The sequence below is a fragment of the Zea mays genome, chromosome 7 (genome assembly GCF_902167145.1).
Source record: "Zea mays cultivar B73 chromosome 7, Zm-B73-REFERENCE-NAM-5.0, whole genome shotgun sequence".
NCBI classification, from domain to species: Eukaryota; Viridiplantae; Streptophyta; class Magnoliopsida; order Poales; family Poaceae; genus Zea; species Zea mays.
Window position 1 is genome coordinate 129,028,218 of NC_050102.1, and position 22,726 is coordinate 129,050,943.

Consider the following 22,726-nt stretch of genomic DNA (forward strand, 5'->3'; position numbering starts at 1 on the left):
TAAACGGGTCGTGTCGTTATGTGACTGAGTCATGCCTGTCGAGACGTACATGTATATATACGGATTCTAAAGGAAGTCGTTCAATGAGAGACGAGCAAGAGAATCGGTGTGTGACAAAAATGGTTGAGGATAGTGGCGAATCTAGGATTCGTTACAAAGGAGAGCTGGGACTTATTATTTTTTCTCTTCTATTCTTCCTCTTTTTTCTCTTCATCTTCTTGTTCCTTTCTCTCCCTTTTCTCTCTTTTTCCTTCATCTCCTTTTCCCTCTTTTTCCTTCATCTCCTTTTCCCTCTTCTCCCTTCCTCCCTCCTACGTGTGCGCACGCGCAGGGAGGCCTCCTAGCCCCTTTAGATCTGCCACTGGTTGAGGAATGATTTTTATTTTCTCTTAGAAAATTAGTTTATTTTTCGAAGAAAATTATTTCATTTTCCCTCCTACGTGAGCCTAGACGCAGGCGCAGAGATTTTTATTTTCCTAAAAAATAATTTATTTTTAATTTAGAAAATGTGAAACGGCGGTGTGGTTGAGCCACGAGGGACGAGGTGGATTAGTTGGCACTGCATGATTTGATTGCATCACACACCCACCTCCAAGCTTTGAGACGCCTTGGCGGATCAGGTCTCGTGACGCACCACCACCACCCATGTCGCGATGCAGAGGGTGACGCGAGCCAACGCGTGGGGTGCTAAACAAATCACCGGGCGGCCTCATCAGTAGAGAAAATGAGACCACCGACCTACTAGTGGTTAGGGCATGTGCCACGAGGAGCCTAAAATATATTGTTAAGCGTCAGATGTAGAACAATAGTAGAATGGTAAACGGAACGACCTTAGTTTTCATTGGTCGCTGTTTTGTTGTATATACATAGTACACGTCAAAGAATACCAAGGACGTGCGTGCACGTAATTAAGCGGTAACGTCTAAGTAGACATGTTCGTTAGATAAGTGATTGGTTGAGCGGAGAATGGAGCATCGCCGTTGACGGGCTGAGCATTTGGAATCAGCTGCATGGCTAGCCCATGGGCTGGATGCCAGGGAGGAAGGAGCTCGGTAGCTGTCTCCGAAGCGTGGCGGCGCGCGGCCCATAAGAGCTATTGGGCCACCGCGTGGCTCCGTCTCTCTCCCGCGCTCGCCTTACCGACCCCACAGCCCACATCACCACAGAACAAAGTGTCCATCCATTCAATCCAATGTTCAGACCGGTCGCGGGTATATCTAGGGCTGGACGAAATACTCGTGGCTCGATAACTCGCTCGACTCGGCTCGTTAGTAGCTCGGCTCGACTCGGCTCGTTTTAATTTTGTAGCGAGCCAAGCTAGCATTCTAGCTCGGTTCTCTAATGAGCCAGCTCGGTTTAGCTCGTGAGCTAGCTCGCGAGCCAAACGAGCTAAGCCACAACACAAGTTTATCTAGTCATTGGTGTCGTCTTATCTCTCATAGTCTTGTTTTCTCGTTATTATGATCTGTGATATGGACATGTGTGGATGTGCCATGTGCTTAAATAATTGTATTATTGCATGGCTACATGTTTGTAGTGTTAAACACTTAAAATATGATTTTTTGGTTATACATATATTTATGTATATAGATCTTTATATTTAGTTGTGTGGCTCGCGAGCCTAACGAGCTGGCTCGAGCTTCCTAACGAGCCGAGCCGAGCCAGCTGTTTGGCTCGTTAGTATAACGAGCTGAGCCGAGCTGGCTCGTTACAATAACGAGCTGTAACGAGCCGAGCCATAACGAGCCGAGCTGGCTCGATATCCACCCCTAGGTATATCTCCTCTCCCTCCCCTTCGTCTAGTCTAGTCTCGCTCAGAGTTCCATTCCACCACGGGCACGTGGCGCAGCAGAGCTCGACCGCTATAAGGGCTCCTCGTCAGCCTCAGCTCGTCCATCCTCCACCAGCAGGCACCAGGCAGCTGTCGGCCCCGGGGCCGCCTTCGTTTTCTGGTCTCCTCTCCACCAACACGGCGCGCGCGGAGCTCCCATGACGACGACGAGCACCCACCTGGATCTCGAGGCTGCGCGGCGCGGAGGCGGCGGCGGCGGTGGCGGTGGCAGCAGCAGCCCGCCCGGATACGAGCAGGCGGAGGTTAGTTCGCTTCGCACGACAAAACCTCGCCCACCTTCCTTCCTTCCTTCTGCAAGATTTCCTTCCGTTTCCATTCGAACTCGAGCCTTTCATGATCTTTCGATCTGCTGGATCCCCTCTCCGCGCTCTAGCTAGCTAGTGTGAGTGGCGGTCGTCCGTAGTTTCATTACACTCTTGTCACAAGAAAACAAAGCAAAGATTTTGACATGCAGTGCCTGCAGGTTTAGTGTTTCATCAGCTGTAGTAGCAGTGCTCATGCATGCTACAGTCATACTAGGCATTCTCAGTTGCAGAGATTGTGGCGTGATGATGTGGACTCGCACGCTAGGGAATACTAGAGATCATGGATACCTGGGGGAGTGGGAAGACGGGGAGTGGTCTGGTCGTGATAGGAAGGCGGACCACTTTCCAAAGCCCGTTGCGTGCGTTCCGCGCCGGTGATCACTGACAACGGATAGCCTTGTCACCTTGCAGTGAGTGCAGGTTCATTTTCTGCTCTTTTCCAGCGCCATTAGAGACTTCAGTATTTGTTTTTTTTTTCAAGTGTGTACGCGTGGACGCGTGGTGATCCCACTGCCTGTCCTTCCCTTTGCTTCCGTGATTTGTTCATGAAAAGTCGGTCCTTTTATTTTGTTTAACATGCCTAGTCTAGTACGTACAATCTACTTATTAGTTTTAGTCCCTGTCTCCTATTCTTTTTTTAATATATTTTCTTCAAAGATATCAGCATTTGTCGCCTGTCCTTGATGTCATATATGATTGCACCTTTTAATCGTTGACTTGACCCAGGGGTGGTTTCATCATGCACGCAGTCCTTCTGTCTCCTGTCATGCCCTCTGTCCAAATTTTCAAACATACGAATTACGTCGTTTTCGCGCTCGATACCGCGACTAGACCTCTTAATCAAGGACTCGGGTAAAGGTCATTACATTGGCGTATCGGTCTGAAAACACTACTAGCTGTATTCTTTTCTTTAAGAGCAAAAGCAATCTAGTTTGAGCAGTGGATTCCTAGATATACTGTATGCATTTAATAAACAGATACAGTATATGGCTAAATAGGCCTGTCCTCTTTCACTCGCACTATCATATATGTGTTGATGTCTTTTTGGATCAAACACTAAAGGTCTCTAGATCCCACTCGTGGGGAACGAGACCTTGGGTAACTGAAAGTCGCCTAGAGGGGGGTGAACAGGGCGAAACTGAAATTTACAAATATAAACACAACTACAAGCCGGATTAGCGTTAGAAATATAAATGAGTCCGCGAGAGAGGGCGCAAAACAAATCGCAAGCGAATAATAAAGTGAGATACGCGGATTTGTTTTACCGAGGTTCGGTTCTCTCAAACCTACTCCCCGTTGAGGAGGCCACAAAGGCCGGGTCTCTTTCAACCCTTCCCTCTCTCAAACGGTCCCTCCGACCGAGTGAGCTTCTCTTCTCAAATCAAAGCCGGGAACAAAACTTCCCCGCAAGGGCCACCACACAATTGGTGTCTCTTGCCTTGATTACAATTGTGTGTTGATCACAAGAACAAGTGAGAAAGAAAAGAAGCAATCCAAGTGCAAGAGCTCAAAAGAACACGACAAATCTCTCTCGCTAATCACTAAAGCCTTATGTGGAATTGGAGAGGATTTGATCTCTTTGGTGTGTCTAGAATTGAATGCCTAGCTCTTGTAAGTGGTTGAGAAGTGGAAAACTTGGATACAATGAATGTGGGGGTGGTTGGGGTATTTATAGCCCCAACCACCAAACTTGACCGTTGGTGGAGGCTGTCTGTTCGATGGCGCACCGGACAGTCCGGTGCACACCGGACATGTCCGGTGCCCCAGCCACGTCACCAATGCCGTTGGATTCTGACCGTTGGAGCTTCTGACTTCTGGGCCCGCCTGGATGTCCGGTGCACACCGGACATGTACTGTTGGATGTCCGGTGCGCCAGTATGGGCGTTCCTGACATCTGTGCGCGCTGCGCGCGCATTTAATGCGTCGCAGGTAGCCGTTGGCGCCGAAATAGCCGTTGCTCCGCTGTTACACCGGACAGTCCGGTGTACACCGGACAGTCCGGTGAATTATAGCGGAGCGGCTGAAGTGAATTCCCGAGGCTGGCGAGTTCCGGAGGCAGCTCTTCCTTGGAGCACCGGACACTGTCCGGTGTACACCGGACAGTCCGGTGAATTATAGCGCGAGTGCCTCTGGAAATTCCCGAATGTGGCAAGATCGAGTTGGAATCCTCTGGTGCACCGGACACTGTCCGGTGTACATCGGACAGTCCGGTGCCCCCAGACCAGAGGTGCCTTCGGTTGCCTCTTTGCTCCTTTGTTGAATCCAAAACTTGATCTTTTTATTGGCTGAGTGTGAACCTTTTACACCTGTATAATCTATACACTTGGGCAAACTAGTTAGTTCAATTATTTGTGTTGGGCAATTCAACCACCAAAATTAATTAGGGACTAGGTGTAAGCCTAATTCCCTTTCAATCTCCCCCTTTTTGGTGATTGATGCCAACACAAACCAAAGCAAATATAGAAGTGCATAATTGAACTAGTTTGCATAATGTAAGTGCAAAAGTTGCTTGGAATTGAGCCAATATAAATACTTACAAGATATGCATGGATTGTTTCTTTCTTATTTAACATTTTGGACCACGCTTGCACCACATGTTTTGTTTTTGCAAACTCTTTTGTAAATCCTTTTCAAAGTTCTTTTGCAAATAGTCAAGGGCAAATGAATAATATTTTGAGAAACATTTTCAAGATTTGAAATTTTCTCCCCTTGTTTCAAATGCTTTTCCTTTGACTTAAACAAAACTCCCCCTAAATGAGATCCTCCTCTTAGTGTTCAAGAGGGTTTTGATATATCATTTTTTGAAAGCTGCTTTCTCCCCCTTTAGAATACAATAGGATACCAAATGAAAAATATTCTTTGAAAAACTAAGTTTTTTTTGGTTGGTGGTGGTGCGGTCCTTTTGCTTTGGGCTCATACTCTCTCCCCCTTTGGCATGAATCGCCAAAAACGGAATCATTAGAGCCCTCGAAGTAATTTCTTCCCCTTTGGTCATAAACAAATGAGTTAAGATTATACCAAAGATGAAGTCCTTTTGCTCTCTCCCCAAAGATGGAGAGTGGCTTGGAGCGACGGCGAAGGATGAGTTACGGAGTGGAAGCCTTTGTCTTCGCCGAAGACTCCAATTCCCTTTCAATACACCTATGACTTGGTTTGAAATTCACTTGAAAAACACATTAGTCTTAGCATACGAAAGAGACATGATCAAAGGTATGTAAAATGAGCTATGTGTGCAAGTTAACAAAAGAAGTTCCTAGAATCAAGAATATTTAGCTCATGCCTAAGTTTGTTAAAAGATTGTTCATCAAGTGGCTTGGTAAAGATATCGGCTAATTGATCTTTAGTATTAATGTATGCAATCTCGATATCTCCCTTTTGTTGGTGATCCCTAAGAAAATGATACCGAATGGCTATGTGCTTAGTGCGGCTATGCTCAACGGGATTATCCGCCATGCGGATTGCACTCTCATTATCACATAGAAGAGGAACTTTGGTTAATTTGTAACCATAATCCCGCAGGGTTTGCCTCATCCAAAGCAATTGCGCGCAACAATGGCCTGCGGCAATATACTCGGCTTCGGCGGTGGAAAGAGCGACTGAATTTTGCTTCTTTGAAGCACAAGACACCAAGGATCTTCCCAAGAACTGGCAAGTCCCCGATGTGCTCTTTCTATTGATTTTACACCCCGCCCAATCGGCATCCGAATAACCAATCAAATCAAATGTGGATCCCCTAGGATACCAAAGCCCAAACTTAGGTGTATGAGCCAAATATCTCAAGATTCGTTTTACGGCCTTAAGGTGAGCTTCCTTAGGGTCGGCTTGGAATCTTGCACACATGCATACGGAAAGCATAATATCCGGTCGAGATGCACATAAATATAGCAAAGAACCAATCATCGACCGGTATACCTTTTGATCAACGGATTTACCTCCCGTGTCGAGGTCGAGATGCCCATTGGTTCCCATGGGTGTCTTGATGGGTTTGGCGTCCTTCATCCCAAACTTGTTTAGAATGTCTTGAGTATACTTTGTTTGGCTGATGAAGGTGCCCTCTTGGAGTTGCTTCACTTGAAATCCTAGGAAGTACTTCAACTCCCCCATCATAGACATCTCGAATTTTTGTGTCATGATCCTACTAAACTCTTCACATGTAGATTCGTTAGTAGACCCAAATATAATATCATCAACATAAATTTGGCATACAAACAAATCATTTTCAAGTGTTTTGGTAAAGAGCGTAGGATCGGCCTTTCCGACTTTGAAGCCATTAGCAATAAGGAAATCTCTAAGGCATTCATACCATGCTCTTGGGGCTTGCTTGAGCCCATAAAGCGCCTTAGAGAGCTTATAGACATGGTTAGGATACTCACTATCTTCAAAGCCGGGAGGTTGCTCAACATAGACCTCTTCCTTGATCGGTCCATTGAGGAAGGCACTCTTCACGTCCATTTGATAAAGCTTGAAGCCATGGTAAGTAGCATAGGCTAATAATATACGAATTGACTCAAGCCTAGCTACGGGTGCATAGGTTTCACCGAAATCCAAACCTTCGACTTGTGAGTATCCCTTGGCCACAAGTCGGGCTTTGTTCCTTGTCACCACACCATGCTCATCTTGCTTGTTGCGGAAGACCCATTTGGTTCCTACAACATTTTGGTTAGGACGTGGAACTAAATGCCATACCTCATTCCTAGTGAAATTGTTGAGCTCCTCTTGCATTGCCACCACCCAATCCGAATCTTGAAGTGCTTCCTCTATCCTGTGTGGCTCAATAGAGGAAACAAAAGAGTAATGCTCACAAAAATGTGCAACACGAGATCTAGTAGTTACCCCCTTATGAATGTCGCCGAGGATGGTGTCGACGGGGTGATCTCGTTGGATTGCTTGATGGACTCTTGGGTGTGGCGGCCTTTGTTCTTCATCCTCCTTGTCTTGATCATTTGCATCTCCCCCTTGATCTATGCCGTCATCTTGAGGTGGCTCATTTGCTTGATCTTCTACTTCATCAACTTGAGCTTCATCCTCATTTTGAGTTGGTGGAGATGCTTGCGTGGAGGAGGATGGTTGATCTTGTGCATTTGGAGGCTTTTCGGATTCCTTAGGACACACATCCCCAATGGACATGTTCCTTAGTGCGATGCATGGAGCCTCTTCAATACCTATCTCATCAAGATCAACTTGCTCTACTTGAGAGCCGTTAGTTTCATCAAACACAACGTCACATGAGACTTCAACTAGTCCAGTGGACTTGTTAAAGACCCTATATGCCCTTGTGTTTGAGTCATAACCAAGTAAAAAGCCTTCTACAGTCTTAGGAGCAAATTTAGATTTTCTACCTCTTTTAATAAGAATAAAGCATTTGCTACCAAAGACTCTAAAATATGAAATGTTGGGCTTTTTACCAGTTAGGAGTTCATAGGATGTCTTCTTGAGGATTCGGTGTAGATATAACCGGTTGATGGCGTAGCAGGCGGTGTTGACCGCCTCAGCCCAAAACCGATCAGAAGTCTTGTACTCATCAAGCATGGTCCTTGCCATGTCCAATAGAGTTCGATTCTTCCTCTCCACTACACCATTTTGTTGAGGTGTGTAGGGAGAAGAGAACTCATGCTTGATGCCCTCTTCCTCAAGAAAGTCTTCTATTTGTGAGTTCTTGAACTCCGTCCCATTGTCGCTTCGAATTTTCTTGATCCTTAAGTCGAACTCATTTTGAGCCTGTCTCAAGAATCCCTTTAAGGTCTCTTGGGTATGGGATTTTTCCTGCAAAAAGAACACCCAAGTGAAGCGAGAATAATCATCCACTATTACAAGACAATACTTACTCCCGCCGATACTTATGTAAGCAATCGGGCCGAAAAGATCCATGTGGAGTAGCTCAAGCGGCCTGTCGGTTGTCATAATGTTCTTGTGTGGATGATGGGCTCCAACTTGCTTACCTGCCTGGCATGCGCTACAAATCCTGTCTTTCTCAAAATGAACATTTGTTAATCCTAAAATGTGTTCTCCCTTTAGAAGCTTGTGAAGATTCTTCATCCCAACATGGGCTAGTCGGCGGTGCCAGAGCCAACCCATGTTAGTCTTAGCAATTAAGCATGTGTCGAGTTCAGCTCTTTCAAAATCTACTAAGTATAGCTGACCCTCTAACACACCCTTAAATGCTATTGAATCATCACTTCTTCTAAAGACAGTGACACCAACATCAGTGAAAAGACAGTTGTAGCCCATTTTGCATAATTGAGATACAGAAAGCAAATTGTAATCTAAAGAGTCTACAAGAAAAACATTGGAAATAGAATGGTCAGGTGATATAGCAATTTTACCCAATCCTTTGACCAAACCTTGATTTCCATCCCCGAATGTAATTGCTCGTTGGGGATCTTGGTTTTTCTCATAGGAGGAGAACATTTTCTTCTCCCCAGTCATGTGGTTTGTGCATCCGCTGTCGAGTATCCAACTTGAGCCCCCGGATGCATAAACCTACAAAACAAGTTTAGTTCTTGACTTTAGGTACCCAAATGGTTTTGGGTCCTTTGGCATTAGACACAAGAACTTTGGGTACCCAAACACAAGTCTTTGACCCCTTGTGCTTGCCCCCAACATATTTGGCAACTACCTTGCCGGATTTGTTAGTTAAAACATAAGATGCATCAAAAGTTTTAAATGAAAGAATATGTTCATTTGATGCACTAGGAGTTCTTCTCTTAGGCAACTTAGCACGGGTTGGTTGCCTAGAGCTAGATGTCTCACCCTTATACATAAAAGCATGGTTAGGACCAGAGTGAGACTTCCTAGAATGAGTTCTCCTAATTTTGCTCTCGGGATAACCGGCAGGGTACAAAATGTAACCCTCGTTATCCTGAGGCATGGGAGCCTTGCCCTTAACAAAGTTAGACAAGTTTTTAGGAGGGGCATTAAGTTTGACACTGTCTCCCCTTTGGAAGCCAATGCCATCCTTGATGCCAGGGCGTCTCCCATTATAGAGCATACTTCTAGCAAATTTAAACTTTTCATTTTCTAAGTTATGCTCGGCAATTTTAGCATCTAATTTTGCTATATGATCATTTTGTTGTTTAATTAAAGCCATGTGATCATGAATAGCATCAATGTTAACATCTCTACATCTAGTACAAATAGAAACATGCCCAACATTAGATGTAGAGGATTTGCATGAATTAAGTTCAACGATCTTAGCACACAATATATCATTATTATCTCTAAGATCGGAAATTGTAACATTGCAAACATCTAGTTCTTTAGCCTTAGCAATTAAATTTTCATTTTCTACTCTAAGGCTAGCGAGAGAAATGTTTAATTCTTCAATCCTAGCAAGCAAATCATCATTATTATCTCTAGGATTAGAAATCGAAACATTACAAACATGTGAATCAACCTTAGCATTTAAACTAGCATTTTCATGTCTAAGGTTGTCAATCATCTCATGACAAGTGCTTAGCTCACTAGATAGTTTTTGACATTTTTCTACTTCTAGAGCGTAAGCATTTTTAACCTTAACATGCTTTTTGTTTTCCTTGATTAGGAAGTCCTCTTGGGAGTCCAAGAGGTCATCCTTTTCATGGATGGCACTAATTAGCTCATTTAGTTTTTCCTTCTGTTCCATGTTAAGGTTGGCAAAAGAACGCGCAAGTTATCCTCCTCATTGCTAGCATCATCCTCATCACTAGATGTCGGGGACCATAATTAGGGGTACCCTCAATACGCCTAATTCTCAGCTGGTAACCCCCATCAGCATAAAGCTGCAGAGGCCTGATGGGTGCGATTAAGTCAGGGATCAGTCCATACGAGTGACTCGATCACGCTTCGCCCGAGCCTAGCCTCGGCCAAGGGCAGCCGACCTCGAGGGACTTCCGTCTCGCCCGAGGCCCCCCTTTTAACGGCGGACGCATCTCCGGCTCGCCCGAGGCCTTGGCTTCGCTGAGAAGCAACCCTGACCAATTCGCCGCACCGACTGACCGAGTTGCAGGAGCATTTAACGCAAAGGTGGCCTGACACCTTTATCCTGACGCGCGCCCCCCGGCAGAGCCGAAGTGACCGCCGTCACTTCGCCGCACCACTGACCGGTCTGACAGAAGGACAGCGCCGCCTGCGCCACTCTGACTGCAGTGCCACTCAACAGAGTGAGTCTGACAGGCAGTCAGGCCTTGCCAAAGGCGCCATAGGAAGCTCCGCTCCGCCCGACCCAGGGCTCGGACTCGGGCTCAGCCCCGGAAGACGGCGAACTCCGCTCCGCCCGACCCCAGGGCTCGGACTCGGGCTAAGACCCGGAAGACGGCGAACTCCGCTCCGCCCGACCCCAGGGCTCGGACTCGGGCTAAGACCCGGAAGACGGCGAACTCCGCTCCGCCCGACCCCAGGGCTCGGACTCGGGCTAAGACCCGGAAGACGGCGAACTCCGCTTCGCCCGACCCCAGGGCTCGGACTCCGCCCGGGCCTCTGCCGAACGATCTCCGCCTCGCCCGACCCGGGGGCTCGGGCTCGGCCTCGGCCACGGAAGACAGACTCGACCCCGGCTTCAGAGGAGCCCCCACGTCGCCCGACCTAGGGCGCAGGCCCGCCACGTCAACAGGAAGCGCCATCATCATCCTACCCCGAGCCGACTCGGGTCATGGAGAACAAGACCGGTGTCCCATCTGGCTAGCTCCGCCAGATGGGCAATGATGGCGCCCCACAAGCTCTGTGACGACGGCGGCTCTCAGCTCTCTTACGGAAGCAGGTGGACGTCAGCAAGGACTCGACCGCTCCGACAGCTGTCCCTCCGCCAGGCTCCGTTGCTCCTCCGACAGCCACGACATCACGCCAGCAGGGTGCCAAGATCTCTCCGACTGCCACATTGGCATGTACTTAGGGCGCTAGCTCTCCCTCCGCTAGACACGTAGCACTCTGCTACACCCCCATTGTACACTTGGATCCTCTCCTTACGCCTATAAAAGGGAGGACCAGGGCCTTCTTAGAGAAGGTTGGCCGCGTGGGACGAGGACGGGACAGGCGCTCTCTCAGGGCCGCTCGCTTCCCTCACCCGCGTGGACGCTTGTAACCCCCCTACTGCAAGCGCACCCGACCTAGGCGCGGGACGAACACGAAGGCCGCGGGATCTCCACCTCTCTCACGCCCGTCTCCGGCCACCTCGCTTCTCCCCCCTTCGCGCTCGCCCACGCGCTCGACCCATCTGGGCTGGGGCACGCGGCACACTCACTCGTCGGCTCGGGGACCCCCCGGTCTCGAAACGCCGACAGTTGGCGTGCCAGGTAGGGGCCTGCTGCGTGCTGACGAACAGCTTCCCGTCAAGCTCCAGATGGGCAGTCTCCAGCAACCTCTCCGGCCCAGGACGGTGCTCCGTTTCGGGAGTCTCGAGTTCATGTCGTTCGACGGCAGCTACGACATGATACTCCTTCCACCGCCGCGCGACAACGACAATGGCAGCCGACAACCCGCCCACCGGCGGCGGAACCGACGACATCTTCCCCGCGTGGTGGAAGAACAACGTTCGAGCTCGCCCCGTCCTCTCCCCCGCCAACGGAGGAGGAGGCGGGGCAACCAAGGCCAAGCGGGAGGCCGCGCTTCGTCGGCCGTCGAGCGAATCGACGTTCCCAGCGCCCCAACGGAGGGCACGCCGGGCGTCGACCTCGCGTTCGAGACGAAGGCAGGCGCCGTCCCCCCGCGACACGCTGATCCCGAGCAAGAAGACGATGCCGGCGCACTCGCGGAGAGCTTGCAGGATGTCGCCCTCGTACCTGAGACGACGGTGCAACCAGTCCCCGATGTGACTACGTCGCTCCTCGTCGACCAAAAGGTACTGACTAACTCCCATCTTACGTCATTTCGACTCGGCCTCAACCCGCCAAGCGACCTCGCTTTGGCGGGCGCTCTCATTGAGGCGAGTGCAACCCCACTGGGGTTTCGTATGCGGTCGCCTTGGGACCGATTGACGGACGTCTCGACCTACGGGTCCGAGGGAGATGACGATCCCAGCATCTGTTGGGATTTCTCTGGATTTGGCAACCCCAGTGCCATGCGGGACTTCATGACCGCATGTGACTACTGCCTCTCCGACTGTTCTGACGGAAGCCGCAGCCTTGACGACGAGGACTGCGGCCCAAGCCGCGAATGTTTCCACGTCGAGCTAGGGGATCCCTCCGAAGGCAACCATCTTGGCATGCCGGAGGACGGTGATTTTCCTAGGCCGGCGCCTCGTGCCGACATCCCGCGGGAGCTAGCTGTGGTCCCCGTTCCGGCGGGGGGTCACGACCCACAGCTCGAGCAAGTCCGCGGGGCGCAGGCCAGGCTCGACGAGGGAACAGGGGCGCTTGAGACGATCCGCCGGGACGTCGGGCAGGCATGGGCGGGCCAACCCCCGGCCGGAGAAATACGTCACCTGCCCCAAGGTCTCGAGCACCGTGTCGCCAACGATGTCAGGCTCAGGCCGCCGCCCGCATCCAGCGGGGTTGGTCAGAACCTGGCAGCCGCAGCGATGCTCCTCCGCACGATGCCGGAGCCATCGACCACCGAGGGTCGGCGAATCCAGGGAGAGCTCAAGAATCTCCTGGAAGGCGCTGCGGCCCGACGGGCCGAGAGCACTGCCTCCCGAAGGCAGGGATACCCCTCGGAGCCTCACGCCGCGACTTCCCGATTTATGCGGGAAGCCTCGGTCTACACCGGGCGCACGCGCAACACCGCGCCTGCGACCCCGGGCCACCTCGGCAGCGAGCACCATCGACGCGACCGTCGAGCCCACCTCGACGAAAGGGTGCGCCGAGGCTACCACCCCAGGCGTGGGGGGCGCTACGACAGCGGGGAGGATCGGAGTCCCTCGCCCGAACCACCCGGTCCGCAGGCCTTCAGTCGGGCCATCCGACGGGCGTCGTTCCCGACCCGGTTCCGACCCCCGACTACTATCACAAAGTACTCGGGGGAAACGAGGCCGGAACTGTGGCTCGCGGACTACCGCCTGGCCTGCCAACTGGGTGGAACGGACGACGACAACCTCATCATCCGCAACCTTCCCCTGTTCCTCTCCGACACTGCTCGCGCCTGGTTGGAGCACCTGCCTCCGGGGGAGATCTCCAACTGGGACGACTTGGTCCAGGCCTTCGCCGGCAATTTCCAGGGCACGTACGTGCGCCCCGGAAATTCCTGGGACCTTCGGAGCTGCCGGCAACAGCCGGGAGAGTCGCTCCGGGACTACATCCGGCGATTCTCGAAGCAGCGCACCGAGCTGCCCAACATCACCGATTCGGATGTCATCGGCGCGTTCCTTGCCGGCACCACCTGCCGCGACCTGGTGAGTAAGTTGGGTCGCAAGACCCCCACCAGGGCGAGCGAGCTGATGGACATCGCCACCAAGTTCGCCTCTGGCCAGGAGGCGGTTGAGGCTATCTTCCGAAAGGACAAGCAGCCCCAGGGCCGCCCATCGGAAGAGGCTCCCGAGGTGTCTACTCCGCGCGGCGCCAAGAGGAAGGGCAAGAAGAAGTCGCAATCGAAACGCGACGCCGCTGACGCGGACCTTGTCGCCGCCGCCGAGCACAAGAACCCTCGGAAGCCCCCCGGAGGTACTAACCTTTTCGACAAGATGCTCAAGGAGTCGTGCCCCTACCATCAGGGGCCCGTTAAGCACACTCTCGAGGAGTGCGTCATGCTTCGGCGCCACTTCCACAGGGCCGGGCCACCCGCGGAGGGTGGCAGGGCCCACGACGACGACAAGAAAGAAGATCACCAAGCAGGAGAGTTGCCCGAGGTCCGCGACTGCTTCATGATCTACGGTGGGCATGCGGCGAATACCTCGGCTCGGCATCGCAAGCAAGAGCGCCGGGAGGTCTGCTTGGTGAAGGTGGCGGTGCTAGTCTACCTAGACTGGTCCGACAAGCCCATCACCTTCGACCAGGCTGACCACCCCGACCATATGCCGAGCCCGGGGAAATACCCGCTCGTCGTCGACCCCATCATCGGCAACGTCAGGCTCACCAAGGTCCTGATGGATGGGGGCAGCTGCCTCAACATCATCTACGCCGAGACCCTCAAGCTCCTGCGCGTCGATCTGTCCTCCGTCCGAGCAGGCGCTGCGCCCTTCCACGGGATCATCCCTGGGAAGCGCGTCCAGCCCCTCGGACGACTCGACCTCCCCGTCTGCTTCAGAATGCCCTCCAACTTCCGAAGGGAGACCTTGACGTTCGAGGTGGTCGGGTTCCGAGGAACCTACCACGCGGTACTGGGAAGGCCATGCTACGCGAAGTTCATGGCCGTCCCCAACTACACCTACCTGAAGCTCAAGATGCCGGGCCCCAACGGGGTCATCACCGTCGGCCCCACGTACAAACACGCGTTCGAATGCGACGTGGAGTGCGTGGAGTACGCCGAGGCCCTCGCCGAGTCCGAGGCCCTCATCGCCGACCTGGAGAACCTCTCCAAAGAGGTGCCAGACGTGAAGCGTCATGCCGGCAACTTCGAGCCAGCGGAGACGGTTAAGGCCGTCCCACTCGACCCCAGTGGCGACACCTCCAAGCAGATCCGGATTGGTTCCAGGCTCGACCCCAAATAGGAAGCAGTGCTCGTCGACTTTCTCCGCGCAAACGCCGACGTCTTTGCGTGGAGTCCCTCGGACATGCCCGGCATACCGAGGGATGTCGCCGAGCACTCGCTGGATATTCGGGCCGGAGCCCGACCCGTCAGACAGCCTCTGCGCCGATTCGACGAGGAGAAGCGCAGAGCGACAGGCGAGGAGATCCACAAGCTAATGGCAGCGGGGTTCATCAAAGAGGTATTCCATCCCGAATGGCTTGCCAACCCTGTGCTTGTGAGGAAAAAAGGGGGGAAATGGCGGATGTGTGTAGACTACACTGGTCTCAACAAAGCATGTTCGAAGGTTCCCTACCCTCTGCCTCGCATCGATCAAATCGTGGATTCCACTGCTGGGTGCGAAACCCTGTCCTTCCTTGATGCCTACTCAGGGTATCACCAGATCCGGATGAAAGAGTCCGACCAACTCGCGACTTCTTTCATCACGCCGTTCGGCATGTACAGCTATGTCACCATGTCGTTCGGTCTGAGGAATGCGGGCGCGACGTACCAGCGGTGCATGAACCATGTGTTCGGCGAACACATCGGTCGCACAGTCGAGGCCTACGTCGATGACATCGTAGTCAAGACAAGGAAGGCTTCCGACCTCCTCTCCGACCTTGGAGTGACATTCCGATGTCTCAAGGCGAAAGGAGTCAAGCTCAATCCTGAGAAGTGTGTCTTTGGGGTGCCCCGGGGCATGCTCCTGGGGTTCATCGTCTCCGAGCGAGGCATCGAAGCCAACCCGGAGAAGATCGCAGCTATCACTAGCATGGGACCCATCAAGGACTTAAAAGGCGTACAGAGGGTCATGGGATGCCTCACGGCCCTGAGCCGCTTCATCTCACGCCTCGGCGAAAGAGGTCTGCCTCTGTACCGCCTCTTAAGGAAGGCCGAAAGTTTCGCTTGGACCCCTGAGGCCGAGGAAGCCCTCGGGAACCTGAAGGCGCTCCTTACAAAGGCGCCTGTCTTGGTGCCCCCAGCTGATGGAGAAGCCCTCTTGGTCTACGTCGCCGCTACCACTCAGGTGGTTAGCGCCGCGATTGTAGTCGAGAGGCAAGAAGAAGGGCATGCATTGCCCGTTCAGAGGCCACTCTACTTCGTCAGCGAAGTATTGTCCGAGACCAAGATCCGCTACCCGCAAGTTCAGAAGCTGCTGTATGCTGTGATCCTGACAAGGCGGAAGTTACGACACTACTTCGAGTCTCATCCGGTAACTGTGGTGTCATCCTTCCCCCTGGGGGAGATCATCCAGTGCCGAGAGGCCTCGGGCAGGATCGCAAAGTGGGCAGTGGAAATCATGGGCGAAACGATCTCGTTCGCCCCTCGGAAAGCCATCAAGTCCCAGGTGTTGGCGGACTTCGTAGCTGAATGGGTCGACACCCAGCTGCCGACGGCTCCGATCCAACCGGAGCTCTGGACCATGTTTTTCGACGGGTCGCTGATGAAGACGGGAGCCGGCGCGGGCCTGCTCTTCATCTCACCCCTCGGGAAGCACCTACGCTACGTGCTACGCCTCCATTTCCCGGCGTCCAACAATGTGGCCGAGTACGGAGCTCTGGTCAACGGGTTGCGGATCGCCATCGAGCTAGGGGTCAGACACCTCGACGCCCGCGGTGACTCGCAGCTCGTCATCGACCAAGTCATGAAGAACTCCCACTGCCGCGACCCGAAGATGGAGGCCTACTGCGATGAGGTTCGGCGCCTGGAAGACAAGTTCTTCGGGCTCGAGCTCAACCACATCGCTCGGCGCTACAACGAGACTGCAGACGAGCTGGCTAAAATAGCCTCGGGGCGAACGACGGTCCCCCCGGACGTCTTCTCCCGGGATCTGCACCAACCCTCCGTCAAGGTCGGCGACTCGCCCGAGCCCGAGGCACCCTCGGCTCAGCCCGAGGCACCCTCGGCTCAGCCCGAGGCGCCCTCGGTTCGGCCCGAGGTACCCTCGGCCCCAGGGGCCGAGGCGCTGCACGTCGAGGAGGAGCAGAGCGGGGCCACGCCTGATCGAAATTGGCAGGCCCCGTACCTGCGATATCTCCGCCAGGGAGAGCTACCCCTCGACCAAGCCGAGGCTCGGCGAGTAGCTCGACGCGCTAAGTCGTTCGTCTTGCTGGGCGATGAGGAGGAGCTCTACCACCGGAGCCCCTCGGGCATCCTCCAGCGATGCATCTCCATCGCCGAAGGTCAGGAACTCCTGCAAGAAATACACTCGGGGGCTTGCGGCCATCATGCAGCGCCTCGAGCCCTTGTCGGGAATGCCTTCCGGCAAGGCTTCTACTGGCCAACGGCGGTGGCTGACGCCACTAGAATTGTCCGCACCTGTGAAGGGTGCCAATTCTATGCGAAGCAGACCCACCTGCCCGCTGAGGCTCTGCAGACGATACCCATCACCTGGCCCTTTGCTGTATGGGGTCTGGACCTCGTCGGTCCCTTGCAGAAGGCGCCCGGGGGCTACACGCACCTGCTGGTCACCATCGACAAATTCTCCAAGTGGATCGAGGTCCGACCCCTGAACAGCATCAGGTCCGAGCAGGCGGTGGCGTTCTTCACCAACATCATCCATCGCTTCGGGGTCCCAAACTCCATCATCACCGACAACGGTACCCAGTTCACCGGCAGAAAGTTCTTGGATTTTTGCGAGGATCACCACATCCGGGTGGACTGGGCTGCCGTGGCTCATCCCATGTCGAATGAGCAAGTAGAGCGTGCCAATGGCATGATTCTACAAGGGCTCAAGCCTCGGATTTACAACGGCCTCAACAAGTTCGGCAAGCGATGGATGAAGGAACTCCCCTCGGTGGTCTGGAGCCTGAGGATGACGCCGAGCCGAGCCACGGGTTTCACGCCGTTCTTCCTGGTCTACGGGGTCGAGGCCATCTTACCCACTGACCTGGAATACGGCTCCCCGAGGACGAGGGCCTACAACGATCAAAGCAACCAAGCTAGCCGAGAAGAATCGCTGGACCAGCTGGAAGAGGCTCGGGACAAGGCCTTACTACACTCGGCGCGATACCAGCAGTCCCTGCGACGCTACCACGCCCGAGGGGTCCGGTCCCGAGACCTCCAGGTGGGCGATCTGGTGCTTCGACTGCGGCAAGACGCCCGAGGGAGGCACAAGCTCAAGCCCCCCTGGGAGGGGCCATTCGTCATCGCCAAAGTCCTAAAGCCCGGAACATACAAGCTGGCCAACAATCAAGGCGAGATCTACGGCAACGCTTGGAACATCAAACAGCTACGTCACTTCTACCCTTAAGATGTTTTCAAGTTGTTCATATACCTCGCACCCACGCAAAGTTTAGTCATCAAGGAAGGGTCGGCCTCGCCTCGGCAAAGCCCGACCCTCCCTCGGGGGCTAAAAGGGGGGAGACCCCCTCCGCGTCGAAATTTTCCTCGAAAAAGGATCTCTTTTTAGCAGAATTTCTTTCGTGCTTTTTGACTACTTCGAAAAGCGGATCCTGGAAACGACGGAGTACACGTAAGCAGCCAAGGCTGACCGAGCCGAGGGACTCCTACGCCTCCGGGATACGGATACCTCACTCATCACCTTCTGCGATAAGTAACTCGCGTTCGGATAAAGTGATTCCGCGGACCGAACAAGTCTTCACGTTCGGAAGCTCTTCTGCCGAGGCGGTCCTTCAAGCCTTCTCGACTGAATCGGTGACAGGGCCTCGTGGACGGGCGAAAGTACGCGTAAGCGGCAAGGCCGACCGAGCCGAGGGACTCCCACGCCTCTGGGATACAGATACCTCACTCATCACCTTCCGCGAGAAGCAACTCTCGCCCACACAAACATCCCTGTTACCGACGGAAAGTCCAGATGCTCGGAATAAGAGGAAAAGAGACGCGGCTTTACAACGCAGCGAGGGTGTGTTTTCTGGCCTCGGCGGCCGCAGAAGGCACACGCTACAAGACCATCTGATCCTGCAGGCTCGGATCTTCACGCTGGAAGGGGGCTGTAGCACCCTCGGCATCGACGACGCCTTCAGCGAGATCCGACCCAGCCTCGGACGGCGACGCGGTCCGGGGACTTCTCCAGGAATCCGGCCCGAGCAGGCGGCTCAGCCGGTTACCCCTGGGGCCTCGGCCAACCATCTTCCAAGGGCGCCAGCCCGACCCGAGGCCTCGGCTGATCAACTCCGGCGTCAACCCCGCTGACGGGCAACCCGGCTAGGCTCCGGCCAACCAGGTTCCCATTTTCGAGCCAACTCCGCCTCTATTCGTACTGATATCGCTACCCCTGGCCTCGGCTCATCGAAGAGCGGCCAAGGGGTCCCTTTAACTGAGCTAGAGGAGCCTCAGACAACAAGGCCGATCGAGCCGAGGGACTCCTACGCCTCCGGGATACGGATACCTCACTCGTCACCTTGACACGGGGCGACTCATGCTTGGTGAAGCGTTTCAGATAATCAACAGGCGAGACTTAGCGCTCGAAAATAAGGAAAAAACACGGCTCCGTGCCGAAATTACATACATGTTCAGGCCTCGACAGCCACGATGAACAAAAACACTGGCATTCGAAGTGCCATTACAAACGGAACTCCGGTTCCCCCTCCGCAGGTACGAACAACCCCACTCCATGGGGAAGGCCTGTGGAGCAACAGAAGACACGACGCATAAGGGAGGAAGAAAACATGGTTGCCTTCCGAAAGGGGTCGCCCCCCTTTTAAAGGCAACTCTCCCTACGTGCGCCCCCAAACGCCACGGGCTGAGTCTTCTCCAACACGCTCCAAGGCCCTCCCCTGCGGCTCGGGGGCTGGGTCCCGCATGTCATGCAAACCGGCTCAGAGCAGAAGAAGCCAAACCGCCGCGCGCGGTGCACGCGACCGCCCAGCGGTTACAAGCGACCCCCCACTTTTGCCCAGACCAACGGGCGGAAGGGGCGGGCAGCCATGCAGGCGGCATGCAACCGCGCCAGGTGGACGCGCTTCTCCGACTTCTGACACGCCAGCTTGGAGGCCCAGGCCCACGCGTCACGCAACCAGCGCGCCAGTTGCTGCATGCAAGCAACCGCACCGCCACGTGCAACACCGTCGCACCTCTTCGGTTGCGGAACCTATGCCGCGACTCGAGGCGACCCAGCGCACGACCCAGCAGCGCCAGCCTGGCGCGACGGTCAATGCGGCCGAAAGTGGGCCGGCAGTAATGACGGTGGCAGGCGGGCGGGAGCAGCGGTCACGTCGTCAGCCAGGCTCACGTCCCATCCAGGGACAGCAAGAGAGCCTCCTCCCACGGCGTGAAGACGGTGCGCCCGTGATGCGTTCCTCGAACGGCTCGCGCACGTGCAACGGCCACCCCGCCAACCACTCGCCCCGTCGCATTAACTCCGCGGCGGGACAGGCGGCGCCTCTGGCAGGAGCGGCGGGCGACGCTTCGCCTTCGCCGTAATTACCGCGCCAAAAAAGGTACGCCACGTCATTCGATTTCGTATCCTTTTCCTTTTTTCCTCTTTCTCTATCTCTTGCAACAGGGACCGGGAAAGGGGGATACCCCGAAAAGGATCCTTCTTTGCGAAGGAACCGGGCTCCGAGCCCCCCCTACTGATCAGAGGTTCGAAGGCTGGCCCTCCGAAGGGTTCAACAGTCGCCTCAGATCGCGTGGGCCCGACACCCACTACTGGTCAGGGGTTCGAAGGTCGGCCCCCCGAAGGGCTCCATGGCCGCCTCAGGCTACTCGGGCTCCGCGCCCATTACTGATCAGGGGTTCGAAGGCTGGCCCCCGAAGGGTTCACAGTCGCCTCAGACACCGAGCGAGGGATGACCAGGGGTACGTTCGATACATAACCGAGGCTCGGGCTGCGCTCCCGAGGTACCCTAGGACATTTCCGAGACCAGCGGGAACGATCTTGTAACGGAATCCCATCGGAGGGAGGCATCGAGCCCTCGGACCCCGTTGCCAGGGGACCGGGTCCGGCAGATCACCCGCAGGTACTTTTGGGCGTGCCTCTGGGCCCCTAGCCGACCCCAACGAACGGGGCACGGACGTCCACTCGGATCACCCGCTTGCAGCTCACCGGAGACACCATGTTCGGTGCCCATCGAGGGTAACATGGCGCTCTCCCCCCCTCCTTGCGGAAAGGCGACGCAGGGGCGTATGTAAAAAAGCCGAGTCTGTCCCTGATCGTCCTCTCGCCCTGTGCGGAGGCTCGGGGGCTGCTCTCGCAAACCCGGCTCCGGCCAGACCGTTGACAGCGTCAACATACCAGCCCGAGAGCTTGGGCCCTGACCGTGCACCCGGGCTACGACCAGTTCGCATGAGGGAACAACCAGACCAGCCGAAGCATTACGCAAGGCATTAAGACCTCGAAGGAGTGAAACCACTCCTCCGAGGCCTCGGGGGCTACACCCGGCGGGTGCGCTCGCGCGCACCCACCGGAACAAAATGCAACCGAGAAAGGCTGGTCCCCTTGCAAAAAAGTGCGACGAAAGCCTCCAAGCGAGTGCTAACACTCCCTTCGAGGCTCGGGGGCTACTGTCGGGGACCATAATTAGGGGTACCCTCAAGACGCCTAATTCTTAGCTAGTAACCCCCATCAGCATAAAGCTGCAGAGGCCTGATGGGTGCGATTAAGTCAGGGATCAGTCCATACGAGTGACTCGATCACGCTTCGCCCGAGCCTAGCCTCGGCCAAGGGAAGCCGACCTCGAGGGACTTCCGTCTCGCCCAAGGCCCCCCTTTTAACGGCGGACGCATCTCCGGCTCGCCCGAGGCCTTGGCTTCGCTGAGAAGCAACCCTGACCAAATCGCCGCACCGACTGACCGAGTTGCAGGAGCATTTAACGCAAAGGTGGCCTGACACCTTTATCCTGACGCGCGCCCCCCGGCAGAGCTGAAGTGACCGCCGTCACTTCGCCGCACCACTGACCGGTCTGACAGAAGGACAGCGCCGCCTGCGTCACTCCGACTGCAGTGCCACTCAACAGAGTGAGTCTGACAGGCAGTCAGGCCTTGCCAAAGGCGCCATAGGAAGCTCCGCTCCGCCCGACCCAGGGCTCGGACTCGGGCTCAGCCCCGGAAGACGGCGAACTCCGCTCCGCCCGACCCCAGGGCTCGGACTCGGGCTAAGACCCGGAAGACGGCGAACTCCGCTCCGCCCGACCCCAGGGCTCGGACTCGGGCTAAGACCCGGAAGACGGCGAACTCCGCTCCGCCCGACCCCAGGGCTCGGACTCGGGCTAAGACCCGGAAGACGGCGAACTCCGCTCCGCCCGACCCCAGGGCTCGGACTCGGGCTAAGACCCGGAAGACGGCGAACTCCGCTCCGCCCGACCCCAGGGCTCGGACTCGGGCTAAGACCCGGAAGACGACGAACTCCGCTTCGCCCGACCCTAGGGCTCGGACTCCGCCCGGGCCTCTGCCGAACGATCTCCGCCTCGCCCGACCCGGGGGCTCGGGCTCGGCCACGGAAGACATACTCGACCCCGGCTTCGGAGGAGCCCCCACGTCGCTCGACCTAGGGCGCAGGCCCGCCACGTCAACAGGAAGCGCCATCATCATCCTACCCCGAGCCGACTCGGGTCATGGAGAACAAGACCGGTGTCCCATCTGGCTAGCTCCGCCAGATGGGCAATGATGGCGCCCCACAAGCTCTGTGACGACGGCGGCTCTCAGCTCTCTTACGGAAGCAGGTGGACGTCAGCAAGGACTCGACCGCTCCGACAGCTGTCCCTCCGCCAGGCTCCGTTGCTCCTCCGACAGCCACGACATCACGCCAGCAGGGTGCCAAGATCTCTCCGGCTGCCACATTGGCATGTACTTAGGGCGCTAGCTCTCCCTCCGCTAGACACGTAGCACTCTGCTACACCCCCATTGTACACCTGGATCCTCTCCTTACGCCTATAAAAGGGAGGACCAGGGCCTTCTTAGAGAAGGTTGGCCGCGCGGGACGAGGACGGGACATGCGCTCTCTCAGGGCCGCTCGCTTCCCTCACCCGCGTGGACGCTTGTAACCCCCCTACTGCAAGCGCACCCGACCTGGGCGCGGGACGAACACGAAGGCCGC

The 22,726-nt window shown here is 55.1% G+C and overlaps 1 protein-coding gene across 1 annotated transcript in view; it reads left to right on the plus strand.

Moving 5' to 3' along the window:
* The first annotated feature begins 1,810 nt into the window (after nt 1–1,810).
* LOC100383808 (uncharacterized) overlaps nt 1,811–22,726 on the plus strand; it is a 29,798-nt gene continuing 8,882 nt past the window's right edge. The window contains exon 1 of the mRNA XM_008653526.2: nt 1,811–2,094. Coding sequence (XP_008651748.1) covers nt 1,990–2,094 — 105 coding nt within the window. The 5' untranslated portion in view covers nt 1,811–1,989. The remainder of the gene's footprint in view (nt 2,095–22,726) is intronic.